Source organism: Sorghum bicolor, chromosome 9 (genome assembly GCF_000003195.3).
Source record: "Sorghum bicolor cultivar BTx623 chromosome 9, Sorghum_bicolor_NCBIv3, whole genome shotgun sequence".
NCBI classification, from domain to species: Eukaryota; Viridiplantae; Streptophyta; class Magnoliopsida; order Poales; family Poaceae; genus Sorghum; species Sorghum bicolor.
In genome coordinates this window covers 15,419,531-15,443,410 of record NC_012878.2, presented here as the reverse complement: position 1 = coordinate 15,443,410, position 23,880 = coordinate 15,419,531, and the positions used below count along the sequence as shown (strand labels likewise).

Here is a 23,880-nt window from a genome sequence, read left to right as displayed (position 1 = left end):
TCCATGGTTGATGCAGAAGCGAAAATACCTTTTGCTAACCATACTTATCTCTAGACCAGTCCAACCTGGAGTTGACATGGATGTTTTCTTGGAGCCCTTAATGGAGGAGATGAAAATGTTATGGATACAAAGTGTTGAAATGATGGACGAGTATCGCAAAGATTCATTCACATTAAGAGCAATTATTTTTGTTACGATCAATGATTACCCTGCTCTCTTCACATTGTCACGGCAATTCAAGGGAAAGGTTGGTTGTGTGGTGTGCATAGATGGAACCCATTATGTGTCCCTTAATGCATCTAAGAAAATAGTGTACATGAGGCATAGACGCTTCTTATCAAAAGGGCACAGGTACCGCCTAAAAAAGATGGATAAGTACTTCGACAATAATGATGAAAGGAACTCAAATGCACCATCAGGTAATAGCAAAGGCCAGAGAGTTTTCAAAATAGTGAGCAACATCAACTTTGTGTTCGGAAAGAAGACAAAGGATGGAAAACCAAGAAAGGATGTCAAACCAACTCTAGGGGCAACATTCAAGAAGAAGTCCATTTTCTTCGAGTATTTGCCATACTGGAAAGAATTGGACATACGACACGCGATCGATGGTATGCACGTCCAGAAGAACGTGTTTGAAAGCCTAATTGGCACATTGCTAGATATCAAGACGAAGACAAAGGAAGGACTCAATTCACGCTTCGACATGGTACTTAAGGTTGTTAATTATGTTCTACCATGATTAATGCTCTAAGTAATTAAGGTTGTTAATTATGTATTATGAACATTAATAAATATATGATGTTTTCTAACTTTCTGTGCAGCAAAAAGACTTTGAAAAGGCGAAGAGAATGAGTGAAGCCACTTTATACAACATAGTTGAGGACCTCTGCAAATTCATGTTGCGAGAAGTCATTCCCAGCGAAGGGAAATATCACGATCGGACCAGCGCCCTAGCAAAGCCTGAATACGGAGCGCTAAGGGAGATTAGTAGGCTATAGCTAACTCGATCTGGTTATTAGAGCAGAGGTTTCAGAGGTGAAACCTCTAATGCATGTAAAAGAAAAAACTTGATGTGTGATCATGTTTGTAATTAATGTAACCTTATGTATAAAGTAACAGTATATATATAAATGAATTGCATGTTGCAATGGTTTACATGATCTCTAGGCTTCACTAGTTTGAATATTACGTGTATATATATATATATGTTGTATGTACATATTAAAATATAAAATAAAAAAAGAGTCTGGTGGGAAAATTTAGAATTGGGCGGGAGATTTAAAATTATTAACATAGGCGGTTATATAATGAGAACCGCATGTAGAAAGTTCATTTCTACAGGCGGGTTGCATAGCTGAACCGCCTGTAGAAATCTATTTCTACAGACGGTTCTAAGTTACCCGCCTGTGGAAACTCTTGATTTCCACAGGCACCCAGCGCAGGCGGTTCTCCAAACCGCCTGTGAAAAGGGGTTGGGAACCGCCTGTATAGTGCTTCTGTGTACTAGTGACTAAAAAAGCTGATCTCAAACCTACGATTACATTCATTTCAAGATAATATTTGAACTGTAAGATTATATATTTTTTTGGGACAGAGCAAATACTAGTACTCATTTCGATCCAAATGGAGCTCGAGCATCTAGCTAGTTAGCTGCCGAACCCAAGGGATGGCTTCCTTTAATTAATTTGACTTTGGTGGGAGCTGATGTCATTGTTGGGACGCGTGCACATTCACCCCATGCTTCTTCTAGGTCTACCAATACAAGCATGTGACCCACCTACTATCAGGGTTGATTAAACACACTCTACTTCACTCGCACGGGAGAATTCGGTGTATTGGTGGTGTCTCTGTGTCCCGGCATGTATATTTTGCAAAAACATCCACCAGGTACAGAGCAGGGACATGTTGTACCAACCCTAAAAGTATATTATTTTGCAGCTTAAAACAGCTAGTACACAATGGCTGCTTGCTGCTGGTGCGTGCAGCTCCTATAGCTGCTTCTGCAATGCTGCAGCCACAGCAAGCACTATATAGCTTCTGCAATGCTGCATGTTAGGTGGCACAAGACTCCCTTGTCTCACAAGGTTATCTCCAACAGGAAACCCATAAGGAGATCCAAACCTAAAATGGATGTCCAACACAATATTTATAGTCTCCAAACCTATTTTAGATACCAGGAGAGACATAACCTAAATATGAGTATCCTTTCTCCTCAAGACCCATTTGTAGAAAGAATTCTCTTTTGGATGTTATTGTTGGAGAGGACTAAAATGGGTAAGTACATTTTGCCTGCAACGCTACTCAAACTTTGAATGGGTCTTGTATTTTGAGTAAGGGTTGTTGGCCTGTAGCGCTATCTAAACTTTAAATGGACCTTGTATTTTAGATAAGATTGTTGAAGACAGTCTAAAGGATGTAGTTCTTAGTTTTAGAGGCCCAATTAATGTAGGTGTATCTCTATCCCACTAGTACAAAGAAGCACTACGCTGGCGGTGGAATATAATTTTTACAAGCGGTTTCAATTAAACAATGCCTGTAGAAATAAATCGGCTTGCCCGACTAAAAAAACGCCTATGAAAATCAATTTTCACAGGCGGTTTTCTAGGAAAATCGCTTGTAGAAATCATGTATTTCTACAGGCGGTTCTTCTAAGGAACTGCCAGTGAAAATCATATTTCTACATGCGGTTTCTTAATAAAATCGCCTGAAGAAATAATTTGAAATTGAATTTTTTGAGCTTTTAAAATGACCTCATTTGAAAAAACCGTCAAAATGAAAGTTGTAGATCTTAAAAGGTTACGAAACTTTGTAGTTCGTAAGTTTTTCATTTGAAATCTTCTTGTCGTCGAAAACTACGTTTGAATTTCTCAAATTGAAAATTCAAATTTTATAAATGACCTCAGATGGAGAAACTATCAATACAAAAGTCGTAGATCTTGAAAAGTTGTGAAACTTTGTAGTTGATAACTTTTCCATTGAAATCCATTTAGGGCCTAAAATAATCAATATATGCTCAATTTAAAATAATATGTGGGGAACTAAACTCTAATATAGATACAACTAAGTGATAGGTGGAGTGGTAGAGGAGGCTATACTCGAGGGCAAGGTCTCAGGTTCAAATTTCACCGGCCGCAGGGCGCGTGATTTTATGCGAAAAAATGTGTGACTTGTATTTCGTATAAACAGAGGCGGGTGGCATAACTGAACCGTTTCTACAGGCTGTTCCAGATTACCCGCCTGTGGAAAAATGGTTCGCTAATCCACCTGTGGAAAGGGGTGACGAACCGCTTGTAGTACCTCTGTGTACTAGTGTCCTCCTTTCCACACGAAGAAACTCAAAAACAATTGTTTGCATCTGGAGGGTTCACGCCCAGCTCTACAATCTACACCATGTATGAGAATCAACGATTGATTTTGGGGGGTTTCCAGGGGGCAGGGAGGGGGGGCAGTGGGGAGTATTATGTTTGGTATAGTATATGAAACCCTAACTGATGAAAAAGTTTATATCACAATAACAAATCAAATGGTAATTCTGTAGGGGTGCAAACCCCTCCAGTTTCTTCAAAAACAAATCAAATGGTAGATGGTACACCATAATTCATCTTCGTTCTCTCATTCGGCATGGACAGCGTAGACAGATCACACAAAGACCAGTGCTTGCCTGCATCCCAGTAAAAACAGAAGCAAAATGTTTGACTAAAGACATGGGATAAACTGAATACAACAATTTTCCCCCCTACAAGTGAAACAAGGTTATGCATCCTAGACTAAAAATTGTGGCGACACTTCAGCCTTAGAAGAAAATAGTGGATATTCCCCTAGCCAAGCACCCTACTGATACCCAAGGGCTCAATCGTTCACCTGCAAGAAAGACATGCGAAATGTCAATTCTACATTCTTAACAAAAAATGGATTAATTAACAACCAACTATATGTTATGGTGCAACCATAAACAAACATTTTGTGCTATATAAAAGTACTACCTACTGTCCTTTATTTGCTGTTTTCGTGTGGAAAGTCATAAATACATACCTTTGCTCATTAGTTTTTATATTCAAGTAAACAAATTGGAATGAGATAAGTTCACTAATAAAACCATGGTTACAAACTTTAAGAAATACTTCTCAGCAAAATAAATCCAAATATTTTTACATGTACCTAATTTAGCATTAAACAGCATTACAGAGCATTAGATATTCTAAATTGAAGGTAAGATAAATCTAGTATTTGCCCAGTTTCTCAAATTTCTAAATGAATTCATCTTCTTGGCCAACAAGTCTAATTCTATATTTCCAGCTCCATTAAACAGATATTCACCCCCTTGTACTACGGACCAGCTTCAGCTTGAGGATCCAATGCAGGATTTGGAGTTTGTAGAACAAAATGGTTCAACCATGTGTAATGTGTTTAATCCAAAACAATCACAAATTGCTCAGCCACACCATCAATTTGCCAGTAACCTCATACTAGCATTCTAAATTTGGATCTACAGGAAAATAATCAAATAATGAGCACAAGATTCACCAACGAACCTGTGATATGAGAACATGTCAGCAGTGTTTGTCAAAATAGGCAACAAGAATCACATGCCAGTACATAAATCATGCCACTGTCACACCTAAACTAAATGGCAATGATGCAGACCCTTTTCATTGGTAATGCTAGGCTCAAGAGATTATTAGATGCTCAGTGACTCCCATCAAAAGTCAGGACTCAGGAGGAAGTTATGGTGGAGGCCTAGTCCTCGGATTCCAAGAGCAGTCCCGGTTAAAACGTCGCCCAGGACAGACTCTGTTTTTGACATTCTACGTATGCACAAAAAGCTAAGGAAATAACCTTTTCAATGCCACCGATCTCATGTCTAAAACTCTTCCTAAGTAAACGGGAATCGTTGAAACAAGTGGGTGTTAGGGTGCTATGTCACCATATTTTGGTCCGTAGGCCCATCTATTATGTCGGAGCCCATTGGGGCGTTCATGGTTATGTGCGCCCTAAGACCTATTAATCTGTGGCTGCCACTTCGTTAGGGTTTGGGTTTTCTTGAGTTCCAGTTGTCCTCATGAAACAAACATTCTTCATAGCACTTGTAACGCTGAGTTCAACTACCTATTAAACTGCGTGGATTAGTCCTTTCAATTCAAGACTTGAACCTATTAGTTTGATAAACTTCATCTCCATTTGCAATATCAGATTGTCTTTTACATTCTTTCTTGTGTTCTCGATTCGAAAGGCCTTCTAGGCCAACAGAGCAGTGGTGTAGCATGGATCATGAACGCGAGTTCTCCACCAATCAAATTTACCCTACCTATCAAAAGATCAGGCCATGTCTCTGTCTCCATCACAAGTGCACGGGCTTCAATAGTGGTTCATCAGTTGACACTTTGGTTCAATAGATTGGCACTTTGGTTGACAGACTTGGTAGAATATCTCCACATACAGCAAGGTTAATCAGCATGTTTGGAACATTCAAGTTCAGGAGTTTACTCTAGCAAGTAAACCTACAGTCCCTTGATTGAATAAATCACATTTGTGCGGTGAATGCAAGTGTGGAAATCTGGGGCACACTAATGGTGCAGAATTTGTGTGGTTCGATACAGCAGACAGGTTAGCCAACAGTGCCTTCCTCACCCAGCTTGCTGTCAGCTATGTGACAGGACAAGGAAACTGTAACACCCAAAATTTGTTATTCCTTAAGTAGGTTTAAATTGAATTCATTCATGTATTTTGTGGGCATTTAATTTAGCATATTAATATTTTTTATTGAAATTAAAATTCAACACAAGGTTAGGAACATGTTGTGCATACATGCTGGAGCATATTTAATTTTTTTGAGCTGTGTGGTTTTGACTCAATTCAAATGGATTTAAATTCTATTTTGAAATGACTTTGGAAAAAGCACGAAAATAAAAGAAAAAGGAAATTCTTTTCACATCTCTCACCCTCTCAGATTTTGGCCCAAGCACGCAGGAGCGGCCTAGCAGCCGGCTTGCTACCTCCCTCGGCCCTGTGCGCGCAACGGCCCAGCTCCCAGCCCAGGATCGCTCGCGCGTGCCCTCCCTCTCCTTTCCTCTCACTGACACCTGGGCCCCGTGTGTCAGCACCTCCTCCTTCCTCGCGTCAGGTCCGAGCTGGACTCCAGCTCGGGCAGCGGTAAGTCCCTATTTCACCGGGATTTTCTCCGTGTGAAGATCAACCAAACCCCCTATAAAGTCTCGTGAACCTCCCTTGCCCCCTCCTTTTCCATCTACGCATCACGGGAAGCCGTCCTTGCCTCGCAGTCCACTCGCCGAGTTCAAGTTCGAGCCGCCGCCACTGCACGCGACCCCTACTTCCTCTTGGCCCTTGTTTTTGCCTTGGGTGAGTTCGTGCAGAGCCCCTTTATCACCCTGTGCTTTTGGTTTGGTAAACGGTGGACCGTAGCTCTCAATCTGAGAGCTCCGGCGAGCTTCTTGACGCCGGCAATGGCGCCACCGTGCCAGAGCTCCTATTCCAGCGGCCGGAATCCTCCGCGAACTGTCTCGACCGTCCGATGTGAGATCGACGGCCAGGAATTGAAGATAGCTTTTTCATTTGCACTTTTGCTTAAGAGTCCCCGTACTTTTCATATATTGAACACACAATCCTTAGCGCATTTCCATATTGCGCTTTCTCCTTTCGAGAACGTATTTCACATCGGTTTAATTCAAAATACGCTTTCCAATATTTACAGAATTGCCACTGAAATTGTTTTGCTCATAAAATGCTCATTTTAACTCTAATTTGATCCACTCAAATTGCGTTAGGTTCGTATTCACGTGAACTACATGTTATAACCACTGTTTCACCAGTTTGCAATGTTTTAATTTCATGGTCCTATTTAATTAATTTATTTCCTATAGGAAATCTTAGAAAATTCATAACTTCTCCATTTTAGCTCCAATTTTCATGATCTTTACGTCTGTGTGATCGTAGTGATGCGTAGAATGTTTTCATAAACTTTTGATTGTGTTTTGCTACTATTGATGTACTATTCTAATTATAGCTTTGTTTGCTTTGTGTATGATTGGGTCCGATTTATTGTGTGTTACTGATTGATGATCAAGTATAGACAGTGAGCGGTACATTGGTGAGCAAGATCAATAATTTGATGACCAACAGGAGCAGCAGGAAAACTTTGATCAAGACAAGTATAACTTGGGACTATCCTTGTTACCTATACACTCTTAATTATACATATATCATATGTATGTATCCACCTTGACAACCTTAGTAAAATATGCTTTTTAGCAATATAAAGTACAAGGGTGAGAAGAGCTCTGGTTTTTGCTGGATGATCTTGACCCTCCATAAGCACTTATCCCTTAGCAAAAGCTGGGATAATTTTGGTAATTTGTATAACTATGAGGGCTACATGGGTCTGGCTCTTGTTGCTCAAAGGACCTTTTCTAGCTTGTTAGAGGTTACCTGAAAGGGCGCAAAAGGGGCCTACCGACTCGGGTATAGTGCGGCCTCTGTTCCTATCTTGACCCTCCACAAGGACTTATCCCTTGGCAAAAGCTGTGATAATTCGTACAACTGTGAGAGCTACAAGGCTCTGGCTTTAGTTGCTCAAAGGACCTTTTCTAGATTGTTAGAGGTTACTCGAAAGGGCACAAAAGGGGCCTGCGACTCGAGTATAGTGCGGCCTCTATTCCTATGTGTATAGGTTGTGCGTCACTAGGCTATTCAGAAGGGGGGCTCTACATCTGCTCGCCGATTGGAAACCTACCGACCCTAACTTTTTAGACGAACCTTTGAGTGGCTCTATATGGTTTCTGGTGTTATACACCTTGCAAACCCATGCATTTGAAAATCATGACTCACAATGAAAGTATACACCTCTGCGCAGAGTTTAGTAATCTTGTATACTAGCCGTGCCAACGGTTACGGGTGACCCGAGAAACTGATGGAATACATTATTACTGTTTAATGAAGTTAATGATGATGAATGATGATTAAATATGTTGTTTATGTATTATTCTTTATTCTTGTATACATTGATCATGTGGTTGGAAAGAGACACTTCCTTGAATGTTAATTAATTGCTAAATATGATACATACATAAAAGCTAAATGTAGTTAAGCCAACGTCAGCTATTTGAGCGTCATGAACCCCTGGTTATACTTGTTGAGTACGATATGTGCTCACTCTTGCTATTTTACAACACCGAATGAGGACTATCGTAATGAGTACTAGGCTTGGAGTCAACTAGTCGACATTTGTCCGTGTGTGGTGCTTCCATTGAGAGATTATTTATTAGTACTCCTATTATTTTTAAATCTATGTGTTGTTATGTAATAAACATTGTGATGATGTTATTTGAGATTTGTCAACTTATATGTGCGACTGTTTCTAGGGTGCACATGAGTCTTCTATACATCCTATTTTGTCCTTGAAATTTGGGTGTGACAGAAACCATCCAGCACACATTATCATCTCTCAAAGTGATGATATTGTGCCCTCAAAGTGTTCACAAACAATAAATAAATGATTTGGAAGCACTGTAATGCTCCGGGTAGTCAGGTTCCAGCCAAGGTGTTTGTTGATTGTTTATGTTTTGACTCATTATGCATCTGAATTTGTGTCAATGAGGATAAATTTTGTGTTTTTACTCCTGTTAGTGAAATAATACATAGTTAACTTGCACTCTCAAGAGGACAAAAATGCCAATGCCGACCCCCACAAGTGGATATGGGATTTCTAGCAAGCTATTCTATAATATGTTACTAGTTGTCCAGTTCCATGTATTAGATATGTTTTCCCCTTAATTTTCGAAATTGCTATTCTATCATTTGACTTGGAAAGGTCAACTTAAGTTAGCATAATAATTACCACTGTGTTGGGTATCATAATAAGGGGTACCCAAATCTGAGCAACAAAAAACGCGAAGAAACATACTAATTACAATCATCAGGGCCTCGGACGCAAGTTCCGACTCGCCCGACCTCTCAGGGCCTCGGACGCAAGTTTCGACTCGCCCGACCCCTCAGGGCCTCGGACGCAAGTTCCGACTCGCCCGACCCCTCAGGGCCTCGGACGCCAGTTCCGACTCGCCCGACCTCTCAGGGTCTCGGACGCAAGCTCCGTTTCGCCCAATCCCGTCCAAGGCTCGGGCGCCGGACCCCACTCCACCTGGGCAACAAGACTTCCCCCGACATGACGGACGCGACGGCTCCCATAACGCGGCAGGGCAAGGCGATGACTGTTTCAACCACCCCAGTCACTGTGGCCTTACCTCTGTCACTATACACCCTTACCCCTGTTCACTGTAGCACACTACCGCATAGTAGAAAGGGAATGGGTGAGGTAAATCAGCACCACTGTTTGTGGTCATTTCCCACTGTTGACAGGATATGCAGCAGTACCGGCGATCCGACCCCCGCGACCCCTACAGGGTTCGGTAACCCTCTACAGGAGTAGCCATGCCGTCAACCATCCCACAAGGACGAGATGGACCAGCCTCAGCAGGGTCGGGACTGTGTTTTCACCATTCAACAGAAGAAATCTACTCTTGTAAAAACCTGTCTTCCCCTTAAGACTATAAAAGGGGAGCCAGGGTTCACAACTGGAAGGAACACAGGTCCAGAACACACGCACGCATACACTACCGTCACACTCTTCCAGAGCAGCTACCCGCGCTCTTTCCACCACCAAGCCGAGACCTGGGACTTAGCCCTCTCTCGCAACCAGCTTGTACCCCCTACTACAAGCGCCTTTGGGTGCAAGGTTATACAGAATCTACAGCCACACTGGACGTAGGGCATTCTTGGCCCGAACCAGTATAAACTCTCTGTGTCCCACTTGCATCACCATCCGAATTTGGGTAGTCACGCAGACTTATACTCGTCAGTGCCTAGATCGCGAGTCTAGACGCCGACAGTTGGCGCGCCAGGTAGGGGCCTTCTGCGTGACGTTTGCCAGTCCCTACTGGGAAGATTTGGATGGCAGACGGTTTTCGCCCGCTCCGCCGCGGCACCATCATGATATTTGGGAGTTTGGAGTTCATGTCCCTCGGTTCCGGCTACGACATGATCCTCCTCCCGCCACGTGACGACGTCGAACTTAGCCCCGAGCCGATCCCGCCACAGTCAGTACGTGGGAGACGGTCGGGACACCATGCGGGGGGCTCACGGAGGGGGCGTCAGAGATCTAGGATCTCCGACCCCACCACTGAGGCCAGGGTCCGTCCGGTCCTCCCCCCGCATATTCCTCATCAGGTCGCCCGCTCCTCCGGCCCGACAGGCGCCAGAGGAAGGGCTCGCGGGACATCAAGCTCCGCACCCAGGACCAACAGAGGGTCATCGCGGCCACCCGTCCCACCCCGTTCGAAGGGGAAGGCACGGCCCGCGCCCGTCCCCCGCAAGGGGGACAAAGGGGCCTCAACGTCCCGTCCTCCTCCACCTGCGGATGAAGTAACAGCAGCGGCACCTCCCGAGTTACCTTTTGGGCTCAGAAATGCCGCCGCTACCTACGCCTCTTCCGTAAGCACTTCGTTAAGTGCGTATGCGGAACTTCCCGGGCACCACTTGAGGTCTACACTGGACCTCGTCTCCACACCGCCCGTCTCATCGTACCCAGAGGACCTCACCTTGGGCAACGACGAGTGGGCTGGCGCTGATTTCTCCGGGTGTGGCGACCCGGAGACCTTCATGCGTTTCTTGGAGGCCAGCAACTATTATCTCGGCTACTCCGACTCCGACGACGAAAGCATAGACCCGTCACGAGAGTGCTTCAACTTAGAAGTCGGAGGCACGCCGCATAGCGCCCAGGGGGACGCAGGGCCCTCTAGGCAAGAGGACGCAACTCCACCTCCCAATCCAACTCCCGGAACCAATCCCGGAGCCCGTGGGGTAGCATCTGCCCCCGCTCGGGGACACCATCCTGACCTCGCACAGCTCGATGAGCTAGAGGCCAGGCTCGAAGAAGAGCGCACACGCCTCCGCCAACTCCGCGAGGCCCTGGTCCGGGAGCCGTCCGCCCGCGGAGACGGGGGTGAAGCCAGACGTCGCGCCCGAGACGTCAACCGTCGCATTGTTGCGGACCAAGGGGAAGACGCCCCAGTCTTCAGCACGGCCAGCCAGAATGTGATGGCCGCCGCGCTCCTCCTCAGGGCGATGCCCGAGCCTTCGACTCCTGAGGGAAGGAGAGTGCGCCAGGGGCTACGTGGTCTCCTGGAGCAGGCTGTGGTGCAGAACGCGGAAAGTTCTGCTTCACAATCCCACAGCACAAGACATCATGGGGAACGCCCCCCTCCTAACAAGGCACCAACAGTACAGGGTCTACCACCCCCTAACCCGCAAGGGGGCAACAGGGCCCCATCAGTTCACGAGCGCGTCGGAGCCAACGCGGACGTACGGGCCACCCTTGAGGCCAGGCGACGTGACAGGGACGAGGCCGAGTCCCGACGTTACCGACCGCGCCGAGGCGGGAGGTACGACCCCGATCACGACCGAAGCACTTCACCAAAGCCCCCGGGTCCCCGCGTCTTCAGCGAGGCCATACGCAGGGCCAAGTTCCCGGCGCGATTCCGACAGCCCGCCAACCTCGCCAAGTACTCAGGAGAAACTAACCCGGAGCTCTGGCTGGCGGATTACCGCCTGGCATGCCAACTAGGCGGGGCGGATGACGATCTGCTTATCATCCGCAACCTCCCATTGCATCTAGCCGACACGGCCAGGGCGTGGCTTGAGCACCTCCCTGAGCGCATGATCCATGACTGGGCTGACCTGGTCAGAATCTTTGTTGGGAACTTCCAGGGCACATACGTGCGCCCTGAGAACTCCTAGGACCTCAGGAGTTGCTGGCAGATGCCTGATGAGTCCCTCCGGGACTTCATCAGGCAATTCTCCAAACAGTGCACCGAGCTCCCCAACATCACGGACTCCGACGTGATCGGAGCCTTCATTTCTGGTACCACCTGCAAGGAGTTGGTGCATGATCCTCTAGGGCTTGAAGCCCAGGATCTTCAACCGCCTGAACAAGTTTGGGAAAAGGTGGCTCAAACAGCTACCAGCCGTTGTCTGGAGTCTGAGAACCTCCCGAAGCCGAGCCACGGGCTTCACCCCGTTCTTCATGGTCTATGGGTCGGAAGCCATCCTCCCCACTGACCTGGAGTACGGGTCTCCAAGGGTACAAGCCTACGACGAAAACAGCGGCAAGACGTTCCAAGAAGATGCGCTGGACCAGCTCGACGAAGCCAGGGACGTAGCCCTCCTGCACTCCGCCAAGTACCAGCAGGCCCTCCGCCGATACCATGCGCGGTGGATCCGAGGCCGAGCATTTCAAGTCGGCGACTTGGTGCTAAGGCTCAGACAGAGCAACAAGGGTCGTCACAGGTTCACACCCCCCTGGGAAGGACCCTACGTTATCGCCGAAGTTCTCCGACCAGGCACCTACAAGCTCGCCAATGAAGCAGGGGAGGTCTTCAAAAACGCATGGAACATAGAACAGCTACGTCGCTTTTTCCCTTAGAGCATTGTAAAAATTTCTTTGTTCATCCATTGCCTCCAAGGAATAAATCAAAGTTTAAGTTATCAGAGAGCCTCGGACCTGCCGAGCTGAGTCCGAACCTCCCTCGGGGGCTACACGGGGGGAACCGCTTATGTCGACTCCGAATCTTTTTCTTTTTTCACACAAGTTAAAAGAACCCCGACCCAAGGTCTTCCTCCTCCTTCCTAAAAAGACTCAAGAAACCGAGAATCCGTCCCCTAAATCTTAAGGCATGAGCCCGAGGAAGGATCCGCGCTCACGAGCAAAGACCGCCTCAACTCACCTTAGATTCGGGAACAAATTCGGGCTTCCAGGAGTTACTAAGGAAAAAGGAAAAACACTTAGGCTTGGGGACTCCGACTTGCGCGATAACTCTAAGTAGCTCACCCGACCCCGCGCTGCCGAGGTCGGATCGGTATAAAGAGAAAGGAAATAAGATACTTAGGGAAATGGCCCAAAAAGAGCAGTTATATTTACATTCAACATTAACATTATATATATATATGCTACAAGGCCCACCGGCCTCAACACCCACAAAAAGAAAAGAAAAACAAAGAATCCTATTGCCCTATCTACTCAGGTCCTTGAGCCCCGAGGGGGGGAAGCTCCGCCTCATCGTCAAAAAAGGCGGCCAAGGCGTCTCCAGGGACAGCCGCAGCATCATCGAGCCTCTGCACCTCCTCCTGGGCTTCTGTTTCGTCGTCAGGGAGGACGTAGCCCTCACAAACCGCCGGCAAATCAATACCGGCATAGTGAGAGCTCACCACCGCCAGGGCCTTTTTCACCCCGGTGTGGAGCGCCTCCCTCATCCTCTCCCCAACCCGGGAGTAAAGGGCCTCTACCCGACTGCGCAGCGACGACCCCGACACCGATACCCCGAGCCCCTCACACGCCGAGGTGACCACGGCTTCAAGAGCCGAGCGGTCCGAAGCCTCAGCGTCGAGGGACTTTTCCAGGGCCTCGGCAGTAGAGGTCGCCTCGACCACCTTCACCTCCAATTCTGATCAAAAAACAGAACAAGAAACGAGAAGTCAGGAAAAGCTAACTCAAAAGTACAAAGGCGTCTAAGGAAAAGGGCGCAAGTCCTACCCTTGGCGCGCTTCTCGTACTCGGCCGAGCTCTGATGCCAGCGGGACACCTGGCTCAGAGCCCCGGCCAGGTCGGTCTGAGCTTGGTTCAAGGCGATGTCTTTTTCGGCGAGCAAAGCTTCAAGCCGAGCGACCTCACTCTTGTACCCCTCAGCCGCCGCCTTCTGCGCCTCGGACTCTTGCGTGAGGGCCCCGATCCTCTCCTCCAGGGGGGCGACCTTGTCTCGGGCCTCCCGAGCCTCGGTGGCCAGTGCTGAGCACTTCTGCCGAAGATCGGCAGAAATCTCGCACTCCTTCGCGAGCTCCCCCTCGGCCGCCTCCCTGGCAGCCCTCTCCTTCTCAAAGGACGCCCAAGCATCCTTCTCCCGATGGAGAAATACTGATTTCTCCTGGGAGGTGGCCTTGAGCGCCTGCAAGATCAGAGGTCACACAGGGGGTTAGTACCGCAAAGGTAAGCACAAAACTACTTTATAACGCGGAGAAAAATCTCACTTGAGCCAAATTAAACATGTCGCGACCCACGAGCTGGGTAGCTCGGTTGAGGGCCTCGACACCGGCGCGACCACACGCATCCAGACCCTGCCAGAGGTAACTCTCTGACGGGTCGTCCAGGACAAATCTGGCTCCCCCCTCAGCATCGCCGAGGTTGGGCCAGATTACGGGGCTCTTGCCCCATCCGGTTTCCTCCTCCCTCCCCACAGCGGGGGCCTCGGGCGCCGCGCTGGACACCACGATAGCTTGCCCCTCCTCAGCGCACGCAGGACGGGTCGCGCCTCCTTGGTCAGCGTCCTCCGGTCCCTAGGGTTTCGGCGCCCCCGTGTCTTGCCCCGGGTGGCGTCCTGCCTCCTCGTAGCCTGGAGGCGGCGGAGACACGGGCCTAGCCGACCCGGGAGTCGACTGAGCCCCCCTCTTTACGGCCTTCAGGGGGGCCAGCGCCACTGAGGGCGCCTTCTGCTTACGGCTGGGGGAACAACATCAAGTTAGAAGAAAGAGAAAAACAAAAAATCAGCTGAGGAGTCAGAAACCTCATGCATACCTCGCTCGGGGAGCAGACTTCTTCTGGGAGCTCGGAGCTCCTAAGGGGCCTCCCGCGGCACCAGGGGCCGCCGGTTCGACCCCGGCCTCGCCTGCCGACGGCGCAGGAGATACCGCGGCGGTCTCAGCCTGCGACGCCTCCGCCGAGGCATCAGTTCCCGCCCTGGTCGCTGGGGCGGGCTCGGCCGGAGCCTCCGGCACTACCGGTTGAGGTAGCACCTCGGATCCGACCTCCGACGCCCTCTCCCCTTCTTGAGGACCGACCGGGGCCGAACCCTCACGAGGGGCGCGATCCTCATCATCCACAATAATGTGGGGGGCGGCCTGTCCGCCCCCCGGCGCTTGGGCCCCCTGGGGGGCCTCCGACCCACCTCGGGCCTCCGACCCCCCTCGGGCCCGCGAACCCTCCGGGGCCTCGATCCCCCCGCCGGCTGGAGGGATAACGTCATCCTCCTCCGCAAGCTCGTCAAGCCAGTCGGTGCTGTCTCCTCCACCCTCTATCTCCGAGACCGAAGTCTCGGGAGACGGAGGCGGGGCGACCCCCGCCTTCTCGGCTTCGCGATGGTTCTTGGCGGAGATCTCCCGCCGCTGCGCTTTCCGCGCTGCCTTGGCCTTCTTGTCCTCCTTGACCTTCTTCTGCTCCTCATTCCGGGCCCGATTCTTGGCCCGGATCTCCTTCTCCTCTGGGACAGGGGGCAGGGAGTCCTTGACGACCCCCATCCTCTGCGGACGATCAGGAGTCAAGGAAAAGGCAAGAAGGAAACGAAAAGAAGGCGCAAAAATTCCATACTTACCAAGGAAATGTAGCCCTTTTCAGGGCGCATCGGCACCACCCGAGAATTCTTCATCTCTGGGTGCGTCGTCTTCTCGACCCGGGCGCTGATGTCCGAGGCCGATATCGGTTCGGCCAACATCCTCGTCCCTGCCCAAGGGACCCCCCGGGTCATCTCGAACATGGGCACTCGCCGCTGCGCCAGTGGAAGCAAACTCCTCTTGTGGAAGGCGATTGCCACTGTGGCCGCAGTGACTTCGGCATCTCTCAACTTTTGAAGCCCCACGAGAAGCGGGGCAAGCCTCTTCTGCTCCTCGGCCGGAGCGCCCCACACCCACTTCTGGGGGGCCTCTGTCACCATCTTTCCGGAGTACTTCGGCAGAAGACCACCATCATTCCGGAGGTAGAACCACGCGCTCTTCCACCCCCGGTTTGACGATGGCATCGTGCTCCAGATGTACAGTCCGGACCGTTGCTGGCGAAGCTGCAGCGAGCAGCCGCCGGCCCGCAGGGGGATCTTCTCCTTCCCCACATAGCGGGCCGACATGTCCGCCTTGAAGAGGTGAAGCCAGAGGTTCCAATTGACAGGAACCCCCAGGAACCCCTCGCAGATCGTGGTAAAGACGGCGGCCTGCATCACCGAGTTTGGGTTCAGGTTGTGTAACTCCACCTCGTAGTAGTGGAGGATGGCCCTGATCAGGCGGCCGACCGGAACCCCGAACCCCCGGTCGAGGAACGACAGGAAGCACACCACGTAGCCCGGCGGCGGGTTTGGCTCCCTGTCGTTCGCTGAGGGAACGATCCATTCCGGGAACCCGACGTCCTTGAGAGGACGAAGAATCCCGGCCCTCACGCGCGCCTCCAGCGCGGACTTGGTCACGTTGCTAGGCGGCCACGCCTCGACGCCGGCCATGGCTCTGGGAGGAAGAGGAAAGTCTGCGCGATGGAGGTGGAAGAGACGGCGGCAGAAGAAGGGGCAGGAGGCAAAGGTTTTGTGGCGCAGGAGCGAGAGGAAAGAAACCAAAACCCCAGCGGCCGCTTTTATAGAAGGGGGCGAGCCACGACCACGCCCCTGCGAGGAAGGCCAAGAGAGAGAGAAAGAGAGCAACCATCACCCACTCAGGTCAAAAACTCGAAGCGCCAACTCCCTCCGATTCCCGCGCCCGCCGCACGCACGCATTAAATTCGCAGGCGAAACGTCCCGTCCAAACCGGGGCGAGACGGCACAGCCGTTTCGAGTCCCCACGCGCCGCGCCTCAAAAGGAGCGCCCTGAAAAGTTATGACAGGGCGGTTCCTTCCAAGAGACGTGGCGCCCGACCCCCCGCTGACCAAGCGTCGCATGGAGGTCTCCGTCGGGCGTCAGATTCCGTCTCGCCCGACCCCGACGCGAAAGAACGAGTCTGAAGAGAGCCTTTCAAGGCCCAAAATCCCCAGGCCATGGCCACCTACGTTCCAGAGGTTGCGAGACTGACCTGCGACACAGGTTTGAACAGTTGCCTCAGGACGATCGAGCAAGGGATGACTGGAGATGAGCACAATAGAGGCCAAGGTCCGAGCCCAACAGGGAGTCGGCGCGTCTTTGCAAGTCATATCCGAGACCCATGCGGGTGTCACGTGAGCGGGATCCCATCGAGGGAGGCATCGAGCCCTCGGAACCTAACGAACGGTTCCGACATCCGCCGTGACTGCCCTCGGGTACTTTTTGAGATGTGCCCATAAGGCCACTAGCCGACCCCTATCGAACGGGGCTCGGACATCCACTCGGATCTACCCGCCTGTAGCTCCCGGGAAGCGTCGTCACTCGCCCATCGAGGGTAGTATGGCATAACCCACCCCTCCTCCGAGCGAAAGGAAGAATGAGGGATGTAATTACAAGACGAGAAAGAACCTGATCGACCCTCGCGGGGAAAGGGCTCGGGGGCTTCCTCGCACGATGGGAACAGGCACTACGTGTAAAGAACGCGCAACCTATCCCTTAAAACACTCCAGACTAAAGATGTCAACGGGTGAAAGCCTTTGAAGGAATAACACCATTCCTCCAAAAGGCTTGGGGGCTACACCCGGCGGGTGCGCTCGCGCGCACCCCCCGGCAACAGTAAAAGGCTCCTAGTCAGCTACAAAGCAGTCCCCGGGGAAGGAACCTCTAAAGAGGTAATCCTACCCCTTCAGAGGCTCGGGGGCTACTGTTGGGTATCATACAAATCTGAGCAACAAAAAACGCGAAGAAACATACTAATTACAATCATCAGGGCCTCGGACGCAAGTTCCGACTCGCCCGACCTCTCAGGGCCTCGGACGCAAGTTTCGACTCGCCCGACCCCTCAGGGCCTCGGACGCAAGTTCCGACTCGCCCGACCCCTCAGGGCCTCGGACGCAAGTTCCGACTCGCCCGACCCCTCAGGGCCTCGGACGCCAGTTCCGACTCGCCCGACCTCTCAGGGCCTCGGACGCCAGTTCCGACTCGCCCGACCTCTCAGGGTCTCGGACGCAAGCTCCGTTTCGCCCAATCCCGTCCAAGGCTCGGGCGCCGGACCCCACTCCACCTGGGCAACAAGACTTCCCCCGACATGACGGACGCGACGGCCCCCATAACGCGGCAGGGCAAGGCGATGACTGTTTCAACCACCCCAGTCACTGTGGCCTTACCTCTGTCACTATACACCCTTACCCCTGTTCACTGTAGCACACTACCGCATAGTAGAAAGGGAATGGGTGAGGTAAATCAGCACCACTGTTTGTGGTCATTTCCCACTGTTGACAGGATATGCAGCAGTACCGGCGATCCGACCCCCGCGACCCCTACAGGGTTCGGTAACCCTCTACAGGAGTAGCCATGCCGTCAACCATCCCACAAGGACGAGATGGACCAGCCTCAGCAGGGTCGGGACTGTGTTTTCACCATTCAACAGAAGAAATCTACTCTTGTAAAAACCTGTCTTCCCCTTAAGACTATAAAAGGGGAGCCAGGGTTCACAACTGGAAGGGACACAGGTCCAGAACACATGCACGCATACACTACCGTCACACTCTTCCAGAGGAGCTACCCGCGCTCTTTCCACCACCAAGCCGAGACTTGGGTTAGGGTTTAGGGTTAAGGGTTTTAGGGTTTAGGGTTTAGGGTTTAGGGTTTAGGGTTTAGGGTTTGATGGGAAGGCCGAACTGAGTCGACACCCAGGCGAAAAAGTGGCAAAGAGTGGGAAATGCCTTAGACTTTGCACGCAAGGGAAAAATCCACGAATAATGAGAAAAACACCAACCACCACCAAATAGTATTTATAGCCAGACATACTCATGACAGGAGATGTCCATAGGTCACAGTGTACAAGATCAAAAACATGAGCCGCATGTGAAGAAGACTGAAAAGGAAGACGAACATGGCGGCCTAGTTGGCACGCATGACACAAATGCTCATCGTGAGCTCGAGTACAACGAATGTCAGAGCTACGACTAAGGTGCATCAACGCATCATGTCCAGGATGGCCGAGACGACGGTGCCAAGTAGTGGAGGAAGGCATCGTAGCAAAGACAGCAGACAGAAGAGCCGACGATGAAGAGGAAGAAGACGCCAGAAACCAAAGAGTGTAAAGGGGCTCTGTGCTGTCACATCGGAGCAGAGGACGCTGGGAAGCCAAATCTTTCACAGTAAGACTAGAAGAGTCAAACTCAATGGAACAGGAATTGTCAGCTGTAAATTGACAAATAGAAAGAAGGTTGTGGACCATAGAAGGTGCAACAAGAACGTCAGAAAGACGAAAAGAGCCATGAGCACCGGTGGCACCCATAGATGTGATAGGAAGACACGACTGAGGCAAGGAACGTCACTCTTCCACAAGCAGGATGAGGCAATCCCCAGAAGCACATTGGATCCCTTACCCCCATGATCTATTGATTCTCAATCTGATGAAGCTGACACAAGGTGACAGACATAGTTCTTTTTTTTGAATTTTTTTTTTTTTGAAATTGGCAGACATAGTTCAATTCAATGTACTGAAGATGTGAAGGTCCTTGGGTCATCGGGTGGAATTAAATGGATGAATACCTACCATAATAAATAGCTTGGTGGTAAATATCTTGACGAGCTACTCATTATTAATTGGATTCCTGCCTTGCCAGCAAGAACAACAGAACTGATGAACAGCACAGTAGACCCAGATGCAAAGCTGGCAAGCCACAAGTCTCTGAGCATGTTGAAATAGCCTGGCACGATGATGACAGTGGTAATACCGAACATGACACTCGCCTTGCCACTCCGCCTGCTGAAAGCCTAGCCACACCCGTGGACCCCACAGTGCATGTGCCTGAGCGCCACGCCATCCCTCAAGCCCCCTTTCCCTTCTTGCAGGCAATGTGCTACTGCCTCTGCTCCTCCTCCACCTGTGCCTCGAGCTCCTCGCTCTTCTCCTGCAGCCAATGTGCCAAACCTGGATACAAGGGAGGAGAGGTCAATGTGTTTCCAAATCATCTAATCGGACCTAGTCACCATGGGCCTGGCTAGCCAACTAGTCAAGATTAGTCGACGACCGTAATCAGTCCTGGTCGTCCATGTAGTCTTGTATATACCAGGGCCAATATACTATATATACTATGTTGAATATATATAGTATAAACACTGTAAACCAAGCATCAAGACGAATTGCTGTAATAGATGACCATGAAGCACCTCTGAATTGAGAGGTACATAGTTTAATCATTATAGTTTCTGGAATAGATGACCATGAAGCACCACTGAACAGAACAAGAAAATGGAGGAGCTCATCATCATAATCTCCTAATCTACATTGTTGGAGGATGAAGCACGAGATGGGAGCTCCTCAATCTGCCCGTGGATGCAGGGAAGTGAGGTGTGAACAGCAACTCCTCAATCCGTCAGCAGATACAGGGAAAAGAGGATGGCAGATGCAGGGAAGGGAGCTGGTGGCTTCCCCATGCGAGGTCCTAGACGGTGGTGACTGGTGAGAGGTTCTCCTGCCATCCCACACTGCACTAGCAAAGGGAATCCAATGGGCAGAGAACAAACTTGAGGATATAGGGCTGAAAATACTAAGCCCAAGTGGTCGTACCAGATACAGTCCAGTTCACATTCTCAGCCCAGCCGTCCAACATCTAGTCACCCGATTAAACATGACTAATCGTAAGACTTGATTCCAGGTCAGTCTGGTCGAGTTGTAGTGCCTAATCAAGGGCAGAGGACCGATAAGCCTAACTACTTGATAACACTCGGAGAGAGTCAGGTCAAGGCAATGGCAATGGCAAGGCTGTCCTTAACCCTCTGGGTCCATTTTTAACTGGTTTCTTCCTTTTTTTCCATTGGTAAATCACTAAACCCACCCCCAACTCATAGCATGTCAAAACAGGAGCAAACATGCAAAGATGGGAAAAGGAAGGCAAATAAGAAGTTAGAATTCAAAGTAGGGACAGCCATACATTTGTCCCATGAAAGAACTATCAAGATAAATTAAATGCAAGGAATCGAAGAACATTTCTTCAATACATAATGGAGATTCCTCAAAAATATGAACTGGTGCTAGCTACTAAATCTAGCAGCAAAGCACTGGATATGTGCTAGCGCTATTAGAACCTTGAACCTCAGTCCAACTTCCAAAGTACATGTGATGTATGGATGAATGTACAGCAGTACATATGGCAAGCAATGGTCATCAGGAAAATGAAAAGCACCTTTTTTTTAAGTTTACATGAGTCGGAAGCAGGAAAAGATGCATACCTATCCTGGCAGCTTTCCAAAAGAAACCACGGAATCTGTCGTTAGAGATTATGGGGATAAGTGAGAATATAAGAAAATCAGATAACTACAATTAACCATGTGCAGATGTTGGTCCCTTCACGGTCCTATGTTGGCTCTAAATTTGGTGGGATCCATGCCATTCAGAATCTAAGAAAAAATTTAAACTAATAGTTTAAGAGTACAGTGGGCATTAATGGTTTCAAAGAAACATGAAATAACACGCAATGTTTTGTTCCTTATAAAGTTATTATGGCTAAAAACTATGAAGCTCAAGCTATAAACTTTGTCAAAACCTTTTCTGGAATACGCAGGAGGACTGCGTATCATTGCATTAAGATAGAAAAAAGCAAGCTCAGAAAGCCAACACATACAACCACACCACACCACACACACACCCCTCAGGTTTTTACATTTTCAGGACGCGTCTGTTCACAACCGAAAAAGACGACCAAAATCATGTCTACAGGAGCTGCTGCTCTCCACTACGGCTAGCAGCAACCAGACCTCTAAGACTCTTGGCGCCTGCCAACATCCAGTGATCAGCCTCCTCCTGTGCACGGAGAAGAACACGATCCAACCTGGGCGGGACACCATTAAACACTATGTCGTTCCTTTCCTTCCAAAGAATCCAAGCCTCTAGCATGACCAGCGAATTAAAGCCTCGCCCAACAACCTTGCTGAAAGTGTTTCTAGCTTGCTGCCACCAATCAAAACTGCGGCTGCCCTTACTCACAAGTGCAAATAACCTGATGTTGCCCACTCAATCGTTGTGCAGAAATTGGTTTCACGAAAAAACAGGAAATAAGACAAATGAAATACTTGCCCAGATCTAATACACTAAGGGGCAGTGCATCCTCTCATTTGAAGGAATTGAAATCTACTTAATAAACTAGGCTATTTGACTTGGAATTTGACATTCCACCATTTTCCAAAGTTCACATATAAGCCTATTTCAAATTCATAGGATGGGAGATGGAAATTGATTCTATAGATCACCATTCTATGTTTCTACATTGCAATTTATAAAAAGCTCTTCAACTCACTCCCCTATGGTAGAAATGCAACACATAAGTATCTCTCTCATACAGCCAACAATAATATACAAATTTAATCCATATACAACCATATTAGCTTAATTAATACTCCCTCCGTCCCAAAAAGTGTGTCGTTTTAGGTTTTTGTGCCACAAGTTTGACTCGGTTTGTAGAAAATATGTAGAATATTTGTGTCTCTAAATAAATTTGTTAAAAAATTAGACTTAAAGATCTTTCCAATGACACTAATTATGTATTATAAATATTAATATTTTCCTATATATTTAGTAAAAGTTATTTCTCGTGAAGCGCAAACGACACTTATTTTGGGACGGATGGAGTATGTCTCTAATTACGATTATTAAAATGAATTCAATTCCAAGGATCCAAACGGGGCCTAAATTCATTTGACTCACCAAAGGTAGAGCAAAATAGTAGAACAGCTTTAGATCCTGTGCTAGCCAAATAACTAAGGAGTACTATGAACCTCAAACCTCAATACCTTGCCGGTATCAATCTTGCTCAAAACAATCTAGCTTTACTTTCTCTCCCGGCAAGGTTTATCTTATTAGAGGTTTTGGACCCTGTTTGGTTAGGCTTGATTTTTTTTATCACCCATCACATCGAATGTTTAGACACATGCATGAAGTAATAAATATATATTATTTGCAAAACTAAAACAACAGCTAGAGGATAATTTGTGAGATGGATCTTTTGAGCCTAATTAGTCGATAATTGGACACTAATTGTCAAATAAAACAAAAATGCTATAGCACGCCTGTTAAACCCCCTTAACTATCTCTAAATCATACTATTAAAAAAACTATCTCTGAGTCAGCTCATGGATGGCGTCTGACGCCGTTAAACACAATTCATAGCAACCAGATGGCTATATCCTTCACACTGATTTTGATTTTCGATTATTTGCTGCGATATCCAAAGAAAAAAATTCTACAATTGGGCATAACAGAGAGCACAATATGGAATCCCCAAATTCTCTGTGACTTAGTAGGCTAGCAACAGAAGAAAGAAAATTACCCTGTGCGGTCGTTGAGGATGGCCGGGAACTGCATCTTGATATAGGTGCAGGTGCAGATCACCAGCAACACCACGGTCAGGAAGGTGTTGAAGTTGAACAGCGCCGACATGCAAAATCAGATACGGGAAAGCGAGTTGGGTTGCGGTAGATCCGTGTCAAGGGGCGCAGAGGGTCGGGATAGATCTTACCATGGTGCTCACCTCCCTCCTTCCGTGTTGCTGGGGTCCTGCTACCAGGGGACGCAGAGGTCGGGACGGATGTGGCTGGAACGGCGTCAACTGCTGTTTCGGCTGTTCCTGCTGCAAGTCTGAAACAAGTGGTGCTGACGTGCTGTGGCCTTTTAGGCTGTGCTGTGGCGGTTGTGATGTGAGCTGGGCCTCGGCCACGGACCCACGGTATGGAGGGATGGAACGGGTTTTTCTAAAATGTATTCTCTGAAGATTAATCTCCAATTAATATTTGCAGTGCCAATAAAAATTATTTTTATTCTCTAAAAGTTTGTTTATATCTTGTACGCTCTGGAGAGTTAACCTTGTTGTTTATCTTTAACTAGCGAGGAAATATGGAATAGATAATAGCTATACTAGAAAGAATATATAGTTTATTGCGGTTGTTCTTAGATTTTTATAGTAATAAAATCCAAAGAAACTATGTTAAACT

At 48.7% G+C, this 23,880-nt stretch overlaps 2 protein-coding genes across 5 annotated transcripts; both read right to left on the bottom strand.

The window, feature by feature from the left end:
• LOC8058298 (protein kish) lies at nucleotides 3,493–23,554 on the bottom strand. 4 transcript variants are annotated; one of them, XR_002447555.1, is made up of 4 exons: nucleotides 23,220–23,550; nucleotides 21,127–21,161; nucleotides 19,645–19,825; nucleotides 3,493–3,861 (listed from the first exon to the last, which is right to left on the bottom strand). XR_002447555.1 is itself a non-coding variant. In XM_002439458.2 (3 exons), exons 1-3 carry the CDS (start codon nucleotides 23,327–23,329, stop codon nucleotides 3,794–3,796), a joined length of 213 nt encoding a protein of 70 aa, XP_002439503.1. In that variant the 5' UTR covers nucleotides 23,330–23,545; the 3' UTR covers nucleotides 3,493–3,793. The 4 variants fall into 4 exon arrangements, 3 of the variants coding, with proteins under 3 accessions (XP_002439503.1, XP_021303185.1, XP_021303184.1); XM_002439458.2 differs by lacking the exon at nucleotides 19,645–19,825 and having other exon boundaries at nucleotides 23,220–23,545; XM_021447510.1 differs by lacking the exons at nucleotides 3,493–3,861; nucleotides 19,645–19,825 and adding an exon at nucleotides 4,072–4,532 and having other exon boundaries at nucleotides 23,220–23,554.
• Nucleotides 9,813–17,103, bottom strand: LOC110430230. Its single transcript, XM_021447508.1, has 2 exons — nucleotides 13,598–17,103; nucleotides 9,813–13,508 (listed from the first exon to the last, which is right to left on the bottom strand). Exon 1 carries the CDS (start codon nucleotides 16,314–16,316, stop codon nucleotides 15,372–15,374), a length of 945 nt encoding a protein of 314 aa, XP_021303183.1. The 5' UTR covers nucleotides 16,317–17,103; the 3' UTR covers nucleotides 9,813–13,508; nucleotides 13,598–15,371.

Coding starts and splice junctions, on each gene's coding strand:
- LOC110430230 (XM_021447508.1), bottom strand. CDS start 16,316: ATGGCCGGCGTCGAGGCGTGGCCGCCTAGCAACGTGACCAAGTCCGCG.
- LOC8058298 (XM_021447509.1), bottom strand. CDS start 23,329: ATGTCGGCGCTGTTCAACTTCAACACCTTCCTGACCGTGGTGTTGCTG. Junction 21,162..23,219: donor ATCCTCAACGACCGCACAGG/GTAATTTTCTTT, acceptor CTCTAACGACAG/ATTCCGTGGTTTCTTTTGGA. Junction 19,826..21,126: donor TTGGAAAGCTGCCAGGATAG/GTATGCATCTTT, acceptor CCTTGTATCCAG/GTTTGGCACATTGGCTGCAG.